This window comes from Tupaia chinensis, unplaced genomic scaffold (assembly GCF_000334495.1).
Source record: "Tupaia chinensis unplaced genomic scaffold, TupChi_1.0 Scaffold000272_1, whole genome shotgun sequence".
Classification (NCBI taxonomy): domain Eukaryota; kingdom Metazoa; phylum Chordata; class Mammalia; order Scandentia; family Tupaiidae; genus Tupaia; species Tupaia belangeri.
In genome coordinates, this window is record NW_006159754.1 from 184,818 (window position 1) to 195,477 (window position 10,660).

Here is a 10,660-nt window from a genome sequence, read left to right on the forward strand (position 1 = left end):
TTTTTTTTTTAAGAGAGGTTTTTGCTATGGGGCACATGCACCCACTGGAGAGAAAGAGAGAGAGACAGAGAGCAAGAAATCACTCCCCAGGGGGGGATGACCACACCACAGTCCCCTCTCCTTCATTCTCTTCTTGGGATTTTGGACACACACGCACACACGCCCAGCAAGAGATTTTTTTTTAAGCCACTGGGTCTGGGACTTGAGCCAAAGTCAACTATGTGGGAGTCCAGCAATGTACTATCTGTTTTTAAAAACACTTCCTAGGTATTCTGCAGCCCTCACTTTCTTGAGGAGGAGTCTAACTTGTTAACATTTGGTAAATACTGGTGTCTTCTCCTCCCCCTGCCATTGCTCGGCTTCCCTGTGAAACCCTCCCCTTGGTGGGCTTGTTGGTTACTGGCCTCCACTTTGCTCAGTGGCCTCTCTGCTCTCCTGTAGTAACAACCTGCAGTGCTACACGGTGCGGTGCAGCGCGGCGACGGCTCGTGAGGAGGACCCGTACATGGACACCACCCTGAAGGTCAGAACTGGCTTGTGGTGCCTGTGAATTCTTAAGAGCGAAAGGAAACACATCCATGCTTGCACATTTGCTCTTGGACATACGCTTGGCAAGGACTTTTTTTTATGACTGTCGTATTTATTGAATTAGAACTTTAGGCTATAAAATATGCATTTGTGAGTATACTTTTTTTTGATTCATGGTTTAGTTAGCAGTTTTTAAGATTGCATTGAAACATTTCACTCAAAATTAGTACTTATTTTAAAATTTGGTTAAAAATATATATTGTGAACTTAAGAGAAAAGAGTTCACAATGAAAATAAACTACATTTTTTAATGGAAATGGTAATTTTATGGAACTGGTAATGAAACTACAAAATTCAGTATACTCCAGCACAGATTGAATAAAATGCATTGAAATTATTTGTTTACATATTATTACATATGTCTGTACTATATTTTGTCATTGTGCAAAAATTCAACAACATTCTATTCTTAGTCTGATAGTTACTGTGTGTGTTAGATCAATAACCTCACTTCTGGTGGGAAGTAATGTGCTTAGTCTCAGAAAATCTCTTGACCACAAAACAAATATAGATAAGTTGATGAAATTCTGTATTTTCTGACCTTGAATTTGATTCTCAGAAATATACTGATCTTTTGCATAATCATTTACGCTCTTTCAATTCTGAAGGATAAACTCTTCTAATAGTTATTTGTAAGAAGCCTCTACATTATGGTGCCTGTATTTTAAAAGTTGGTTTTATGTCCCCCTGGAATTCAGAATGCCTTTTCCGGAAAAATGACTGTTCCGTGATGGTGACGTTAGCAAGCTGTCCCCTTTGTAAGGCCTTGTGTGTCTGAAATGCTTAACCTCATTCTATACTCGCTGTCACCCAGATATGTATGATATGTGATAGTGTTTTATCGAAGTGTGGTCTCTGAGTGACTTTTCAAAAAAAAAAATTTGCTAGAGGGTGCACTACTCTCTAGAGAGAGACAGAGAGTGAGAGAGAGAGAGAAAGCAAGCAAACAAGAAAGCCCTCTCTTTTCCCTGATAGATGGTCATTCCGTCCCTTCTCCTCTGTTTCTCCTCTTGGGATTTTTGGGCACACATACATGCTTGACCTGTTTTTCACCATGGAGTCTGGGACTCGGGTGGCACAGTCAACCACGTAGGACCCAGCTGCTTTCACCACCATGCCACTGGCTGGTCCTGCAGTGACCATTTTCTTTTTCTTTTTTTTTTTTTTTTTTTTGCCATAGCTTGCTTGTAATTTTTTGTTGCTGACCAAGCTTCCTGCCTGCCTTTACCCTCTTAGGAAACCAGAACTGCAAGTTTTTCGTGCCTGTCTGTGCGTAATATACACACACGACCTTTTCAAGAGCTGATTTCAAAAATAAGGGTTATTTTCCTCATACAAAAGGAAAGGTGACAGAGTTTTTTGGTTTTGTTTTTGTTTGGTCTCTTTTTCTCTTTTTTCTCACCCCCACTTTGCCTTTTTAAACCTCAGAAAGACAAAGGCTTGCTTAAGTGGGTGATGGTACAACTGTGTTATATAATAGAGTAAAGCAGGATCAATCTACATTTGAAAATAAATTAGTTCCTCATCTTCACAGAACCTCATAAAACCAAAGGGAAGCAGGGGAGGAGCAGGGCAGGCAGCGAGTGGGGGAGGCTGCCCTTGAGGCCTGGCGAGATGGGAGAGGGAAGGCCAGCTTTCCTCTCAGCAGTGCTGAGGTCACTCCTTAGCGCTCGGCCTCTGCGCCACCGCCTCAGTGCTGAAATCCAAGATGCCCCCTGATGAACTCACAGTAGTTCAGCCCACTTGCCAGCTGAAGTTTGGGAGCTGCGATGTCTGAAAAGGTTTTGCAGCTTCAGAATTTGTCCAAAATGCACGTGGTCTTTATCTCCCTTTCCTCTGAGATTCTGGGACCTGAACAGTAGCCAAGATCACCTTACCTCTTCCTAGGAATCAAAATATAGACAGAGGTGCTTCCCTAACCCTTGTGTCCCAAAGGACAATAAGAATGACCTCAGAATCAACACAGCATTAAAGGTGAGGGGGGCTGGCAGCAACATTTTAAAAGCTCCCAGAAAGAGCCCTTCTGTTTCCTTTCTCAGCCAATCTGCTTGAACTAATGTTCCCTCCCAAGAGCAGAGCTGGGTTTCTCTAATTCAACTAACAAGCCCAGCCAGTCCGCCATTCCAGGCACTGTTTCTGCCTAAAGGGCTTTGATAATCGGGTCATCTGAACATGTAATAGTTCTTGTGTACACTCACCCATGAAGAAGCTGTGTTACGTCCTCTTCACACAGAACAGTGCCCTTTCTTGGTGTCTGATTTAGAGCATGCCCTTGAGCCAACCCACAGATAGTGGGGATTTCCCTGGGTGACATGTTCCTGACCCACAGCCACTGTCCCAGAGGGGCCTGCTGGAAACACCGTACAGTTTACAAGCAGAGTTCCAGAAGCTACGGGGCCCTCTTTATACATCTATTCAGTCAACAAATTCAGTAGCTTTATATAATAGATGATTGGTTACACAGGTTTAGAGAACCTCCTCACTATGTTAAGAATAGGAATTTAGGGGACCAGCAGATGGCATAATGGTTACATTGCTGGACTCCCACGAAGTCAACCACAGTTCGAGTCTCAGACCTGACAGCTTAAAACTCCCACCGGGCGCATGTACATGCATGCCCAAAATCCTGAGAGGAGACTGGAGGAGAAAAGATTGCAACATGGCCATCCCCCCAGGGGGGTGATTTTTGCTTTCTGTCTCTGGCGAGCACATGTACCTTATAGCAAAAAAATTGCTCTCTTTAAAATAAAAAAGAATAGGAATTTAGGTGTTTTTTTTTTTTTTTAATTTGAAGTAGAGTGGGAATAGCCTGGGAAAATGGGGACAGTTTGTTTATCAAATAAACAGACTGACGTTTTGAAGATTAAATTTCACGTACCTATTTTCCTTGATTAAATTTGTTATGTTTTCTTTACTAGGCTTGCCCACCTGTCAGTATGGATGTCTGCGCTTTAAGAATACAACTTTTCATAGGTTTGAAAGCCATCTGTCACTTTAAAAACCACATCATACTTTTGACGAAGGCAGACCCTGAGGCCATTCCAGAGAGAAGGGAATCACCCAAGAGGCTTCTGTAAGCATCATCTCACCTCCAGATATTTCTGCCAGTGTTTCTGAAATGAATTGTAACTGGTGCATTTCATTTGTATATTAGCTTAGCTTCTTTTAAATTGGAACTTGGGAATAATCAGATGACTTTTCTATGGTGGTCTTCCTTTCATAGAAAGAATAATATTCTTTAAAATTGACCTTGGAACTTTTAAGAAGAAAATGAATTATAAAAGTTTCAGTAGTTAAATTTTTATGCAAAGATTATTTCCTGGTATTGCCATCGAAATTAAAAGCGTATGACCTATAGCTATATGCTGATGTACCTTTAAATAAAACAGTATTTTGATAGCATTAGTCTCTGGTTAATGCTTGGGTTTCTGTGTTCATGTTGTCTAGAAGAGGATGCTTTAATTCCAGACTAGTTATGCTCCCAGGTGGTTTCTGTACTGTGAACTTAGTGCTACAGAATGTAATGTAATTTGAACATTCCCCTAAGGAAAACTTAACCAAGACAGAAATTTGGAAGAAAGAAGCATATCATGTATTTCACACCTAAATAGATTTTAATTTTATTTTGCCAGAGGGTATGTACCCTCATCAGAAAGAGGGGGAGAAGAGAAAGCACCCCTCCACGGGCTACCATTGTGCCTCAACTTCTCCATCCTGTTGGGATTTTAAGCTCACACACTTGCACGACTGCTTTATTTTATTTTATTTTTTCTCAAGCAATTGAGGCTGGGGCTCAAACCGCATGGTCAGCCATGTGGGATCTAGTTCCCTGAACTATGAGATCATGTGGCCGGCCATTTCTGTTCTTTTGAATTATTTGTGCTTGTGTTTGGTTCCACCAACAAGATTAGAAGTAGACTTTGGTAACTAGTCAACCAGAAGTACACAGCGTAGTCTTAGGCTGACCTGCTGAAAGTTCTCTGGCAAGAGAAAACACAATATTTAGCCTTACATATTTGACATTTTAAAAATACAGCATTTTTACTAAAAATTCTTATTTATTGGAAAATTCATTTGATCAACATGTTTTTCCCCCTCCCCTTGATCAACATTTTTAAAAGATTATATACTAAAAAATGATATCACATAGTGATAGCAAGAGATAAGACAGTGCTTTAGGCAGACTTACAACTTTATATCTCCTCTGCATTTTTCTCAGCCACCATGGGTGTTTCGCGTGATGCCTCTGTTCAGCCTTGTGGCATAGGGCATGCTGAACTCATGAAGGCCACACACATGGGAGAGAGCCTGGGCACAGGGACCTCACAGTCACAGGTCTTCTTTTTGAGACCGTCTTATCTATTCTTTGAGCTTATTGCTCATTTGAGAATACCTGTGGAATGAAGTGAAAGTAGGTTTATGAATACATAATAATAATAGAATGTTAAAAGTTGTAGGTCTGTGTAGTATTTATTATAAACTTAAATTCTATAAAAATCAGCTAGAAGAAAGTACTATTAATAAGACGAAAATAATGGCATAGTTCTACTTTCATGGTGTCTAATATTTACCATTTGAAACTGCCATATAGTAATAATGTGTCTTCATCGTACCAATCTTGTTCTTTGTTTTGCTTTTAGTTCCAGAAAAGACGCCAGTGCTAAGGTCAGAACACCTCCTGTGGCTGAAGCTGGGTGGAATTTGTACATTGTGAATACGATTTCCCCCATGCAACTGTATAAAGAAATGGTACTCTTCCATACTTACAATTCTTATTTCTAGACCCTTAGAATGAAATTTAATTCTAGTCACACATTAAGGGTGTCGTGGTCACCCAGGTTCCAGCCTCTGACAATGGAGTGTGTATCTTTTTCCGCCTCCTCATTTTCACAGCTTCTGACATTTGAACTAGTACAAATTCCCTTCCACAAAATAAGACTGACTTATTCCCACCCACCCTCCCAGCACATCAGCCAATCTAATCATAAATGCCTTTGATCTTGACTTTGACCCCTAGCTAAAATGGAGCTGGAAAAAAAAACAATCTCAGCTCATTTATTCGTGCCTCCCTCTTTTGCTTTGAGCTGTTCTCAGGTTGTCCCAGGGCAACTGGAACTGCAGCATTGTCCTAGAGGGAGGGGCCTCACTGGGCATCCATATTCCGGGTCTAAGAGTGGCAGCTTCCTGCACATCCCTCACAATTGGTTTAGCTTTTTATTGAAATCATTGCAAACTCGAAGTGGCAAAAATAAGAATATTACAAAGAAAACCTGTATTCGCTTCACACAGATTCATCCACAGTTAACACGTCAGCCCATTTGCTTCTCTCTCATGAGCTCTTTATGTTTTTTAATACTCCTGTGTTTCCTGTCTCTGACTCTGTCTCTCACACATACACTTTTCTGATCCATCAGAACATAAATCGTATACATCATACCCTTTTGCCCTTATTTCAGTGTGTATTATCTTTCTTTTTTTAAGTTATATTTTTCTTCCATAAATGAAACAGGTAAGTACCAACAGGGTCTCTGCACCATGCACAGTCCGCCCCTAGCTCAGCGAACTTGGGATTGTGGCATGTACATGGCCGGAGTGTACAGGGGGATCTCTCTAGAGGTAAACCCAGAGTCCTCCCATGTGAGTCGATCCTTTGGTGTTATGTTATCGTACCACCGTCCAGCCCTAGTGTTTATTTCCTAAGAATCAGCATAGTCCCTTGCATGATCCTAGTCCAGTTATATCCTTCAATAAACTTAGCATTTGCACAATACTTCATCTCATACTTTACTGTGATCCACATTCTGATTTTTTTAGTTGACCCAATAATGTGGGGTATTTTTGTTTTTTGTTTTGTTTTGTTTTGTTTTTTTGAGAGATTTTTGCTGTAGGGCATTTGTGCTCACCAGAGAGACAGAAAGGTTGAAGTCACCTCCCAGGGAGAGGACCACGCTGCAACCCCTTTTCCATTTTCCTCTTGGAATCTTGGGTACACACACACTTGGTGTGAGTTTTAAGTTGCCAGGTCTGGGACTTGAACCAACTATATGAGAGTCCAGCGATGTAACCATTATGCCATCTGCTGGTCCTGACCCAATAATAGCATCTACCCCACTCCAGACCAGGATCTAATTTAGGATCAGGTAGTATATTTAATTATGTCTATCTAGCCTCTTTAAATCTGGACTATCTCCACAGCGTCTGTATTTCATGACATGGGCATTTGGAAAAATTTAATTTTCCCATCTACACTTTTTTTTGAGAGTACTCCTTGATCTTGACTTTGACCCCTAGCTAAAATGGAGCTGGAAAAAAAAACAATCTCAGCTCATTTATTCGTGCCTCCCTCTTTTGCTTTGAGCTGTTCTCAGGTTGTCCCAGGGCAACTGGAACTGCAGCATTGTCCTAGAGGGAGGGGCCTCACTGGGCATCCATATTCCGGGTCTAAGAGTGGCAGCTTCCTGCACATCCCTCACAATTGGTTTAGCTTTTTATTGAAATCATTGCAAACTCGAAGTGGCAAAAATAAGAATATTACAAAGAAAACCTGTATTCGCTTCACACAGATTCATCCACAGTTAACACGTCAGCCCATTTGCTTCTCTCTCATGAGCTCTTTATGTTTTTTAATACTCCTGTGTTTCCTGTCTCTGACTCTGTCTCTCACACATACACTTTTCTGATCCATCAGAACATAAATCGTATACATCATACCCTTTTGCCCTTATTTCAGTGTGTATTATCTTTCTTTTTTTAAGTTATATTTTTCTTCCATAAATGAAACAGGTAAGTACCAACAGGGTCTCTGCACCATGCACAGTCCGCCCCTAGCTCAGCGAACTTGGGATTGTGGCATGTACATGGCCGGAGTGTACAGGGGGATCTCTCTAGAGGTAAACCCAGAGTCCTCCCATGTGAGTCGATCCTTTGGTGTTATGTTATCGTACCACCGTCCAGCCCTAGTGTTTATTTCCTAAGAATCAGCATAGTCCCTTGCATGATCCTAGTCCAGTTATATCCTTCAATAAACTTAGCATTTGCACAATACTTCATCTCATACTTTACTGTGATCCACATTCTGATTTTTTTAGTTGACCCAATAATGTGGGGTATTTTTGTTTTTTGTTTTGTTTTGTTTTGTTTTTTTGAGAGATTTTTGCTGTAGGGCATTTGTGCTCACCAGAGAGACAGAAAGGTTGAAGTCACCTCCCAGGGAGAGGACCACGCTGCAACCCCTTTTCCATTTTCCTCTTGGAATCTTGGGTACACACACACTTGGTGTGAGTTTTAAGTTGCCAGGTCTGGGACTTGAACCAACTATATGAGAGTCCAGCGATGTAACCATTATGCCATCTGCTGGTCCTGACCCAATAATAGCATCTACCCCACTCCAGACCAGGATCTAATTTAGGATCAGGTAGTATATTTAATTATGTCTATCTAGCCTCTTTAAATCTGGACTATCTCCACAGCGTCTGTATTTCATGACATGGGCATTTGGAAAAATTTAATTTTCCCATCTACACTTTTTTTTGAGAGTACTCCTTCCCCTCCTCCCCCCATGATTAGGTTCAAGATAACGCATTCTTAGCCAAAATATTGCATCAGCTTTTAAGGGTGTCACATCTGTAGGCACATGATGACCAACTGCCTTTCCTTGGTGATGTTAATTTTAATCATCAGGTGTTGTTTTTTTGAGAGATTTTTGCTGTAGGGCATTTGTGCTCACCAGAGAGACAGAAAGGTTGAAGTCACCTCCCAGGGAGAGGACCACGCTGCAACCCCTTTTCCATTTTCCTCTTGGAATCTTGGGTACACACACACTTGGTGTGAGTTTTAAGTTGCCAGGTCTGGGACTTGAACCAACTATATGAGAGTCCAGCGATGTAACCATTATGCCATCTGCTGGTCCTGACCCAATAATAGCATCTACCCCACTCCAGACCAGGATCTAATTTAGGATCAGGTAGTATATTTAATTATGTCTATCTAGCCTCTTTAAATCTGGACTATCTCCACAGCGTCTGTATTTCATGACATGGGCATTTGGAAAAATTTAATTTTCCCATCTACACTTTTTTTTGAGAGTACTCCTTCCCCTCCTCCCCCCATGATTAGGTTCAAGATAACGCATTCTTAGCCAAAATATTGCATCAGCTTTTAAGGGTGTCACATCTGTAGGCACATGATGACCAACTGCCTTTCCTTGGTGATGTTAATTTTAATCATCAGGTGTTGTCTGATTTGTCACTGGCACCTTGATGTTGATAATAATACCAGCTTTGCTCTTCTTCCCCCCCGCCCGAAGACATTGTCTTACCATATTTCCTTCAGTCCTGCCTCAGCCTCCTGAGTAGCCGGGTCTACAGGTGCACACCCTGACTCTTGGGCCCTTCAGTCTTGTGCCCTGTCTTTTTACACTTGCTTAATTAGAAGTATTAGACTTCCCTAGATGATTTGACTGTTATAGCCCAAGTATGCTGATTGAGTCAGATTAGCTAGTGATAATCTTTATGGGTCCACTGTGAGTGGCAGAAATAGATGATGTAGTAAAACCCAAACTCACCAATGGAAACTAAGAAAAGGAAAGGGAATTTCTACTAGTTTTCTCAGTCAGAATTTGAAAAAGTTGATTCATAGAATTTTTTCTTTTGAGAGGTTTCTCCTATATGGCACGTGTGCTCACCAGACACACAGAGAGAGACAGACAGAAAGCGAGAAATCACCCCCCAGGGGGGATGGCCATGCTGCAGTCCTTTCTCCTCTGTTCTACTCTTGGGATCTTGGGCACGCACGCACACACGCCCAGCGTGAGTTTTAAGCCACCGGGTCCGGGACACAAACCGCTGTCAACTACATGGGAGTCCAGCAACATAGCCATTACGCTAACTGCTGGTCTCGAGTCATAGAATTTTTAAAAAGAAGTAAACTTTATCAAATGTGTTCATTAACTTTATCAAATTGAGATCAGATTATTTACTAAGTATTTGTTTGTTTTAATTTTTGCCAGTAGGGCCATGCGCTGACCAGAGAGAGAAAGTGAGAAAGCATCCCTACCCCCATGGGGAATGGTCATGCCACAGTCCCCTCTCCTCCATTTCTCCTTTTCTTGGGATTTTGGACGTGCACACATGCCTCCTGTGTTTTTCAGGCTACCAGACCTGGGACTTGAGCCACATCACTATCCGAGTGGGATCCAGCTGTCTTAACCACCACACCACCCGCTGGCCTGCTAAGTAGTTTTAGTATTTCACTATTGATATTATTTAATCTAATGATTAAAGCTGTTTAACAAAGTAGATTTATAATCAAGTATGTATTAAACAGGCTTATAGTTTTGGAGAGAAAAAAAAAAAACACTTCAACTAAGGCTTTGTCAGGATGATAAATCTCCACTTATTTACTTTTGTCCAAATATTAACTTTATGTTACTATGACATATAATATATGTTAAGAACTGAAGACCATTTAGGAGTCTTCATTCAGCAGAACAAGCTGTTCCTTTTTGTTCTAGGTGGACTACAGTAATACATACAGGACTGTAAAAACACAGAGCTGCATCCACCTTCTCAGCGAGGCTCATCTGTTAGTGAGAGCTGCCCTGATGGATGCCAGTCAGCTGGAACCCGCAGAGAAGGCGGAGCTGCTAGAAGCATTTAAAGAAAGCTGTGGACACCTTGGAGACTGTTACAGCAGGTTGGTGACACCTCTTGGAATACTGTTTCAGAGTCATTTGGATTTTGGTCATCCACATTGGCTTTTGATCTGATGAAAGGGGGAATGCATGAGAGGAAGTGGTTCACTTATTCACTGTGTCACAAGCATTTACTGAGCCTATACCATGTGCCCACATGTAGGTTTAGAGATACAAAGAGAAATGCGACCTATTTCCTGCCTTTAAGAAGTCATAGCTTATTAGGGAACCAGCAGTTAGCGTAATGGATATGTCGCTGGACTCCCACGTAGTCGACCGCGGTTCGCGTCTCGCGTCTCGGACCCGGTGGCTTAAAACTCACACCGGGCGCATGTGCATGTGTGCCCAAGATCCCGAGAGGAGAATGGAGGAGAAGGGATT

The 10,660-nt window shown here is 41.6% G+C and overlaps 1 protein-coding gene across 8 annotated transcripts in view; it reads left to right on the top strand.

Annotated features, from left to right (window-relative positions):
* HPS3 (HPS3 biogenesis of lysosomal organelles complex 2 subunit 1) overlaps positions 1 to 10,660 on the top strand; it is a 49,367-nt gene that overhangs the window by 17,368 nt on the left and 21,339 nt on the right. For all 8 annotated transcript variants that reach the window (XR_334709.3, XR_003549564.1, XR_003549566.1 and 5 more), the window contains exons 6-9: positions 442 to 523; positions 3,507 to 3,661; positions 5,229 to 5,337; positions 10,100 to 10,281. Coding sequence is in view for 3 of the 8 variants with exons in the window: in XM_006149716.3 (XP_006149778.1) it covers positions 442 to 523; positions 3,507 to 3,661; positions 5,229 to 5,337; positions 10,100 to 10,281 (528 nt within the window). In the remaining 5 variants the exon portion in view is untranslated. The remainder of the gene's footprint in view (positions 1 to 441; positions 524 to 3,506; positions 3,662 to 5,228; positions 5,338 to 10,099; positions 10,282 to 10,660) is intronic.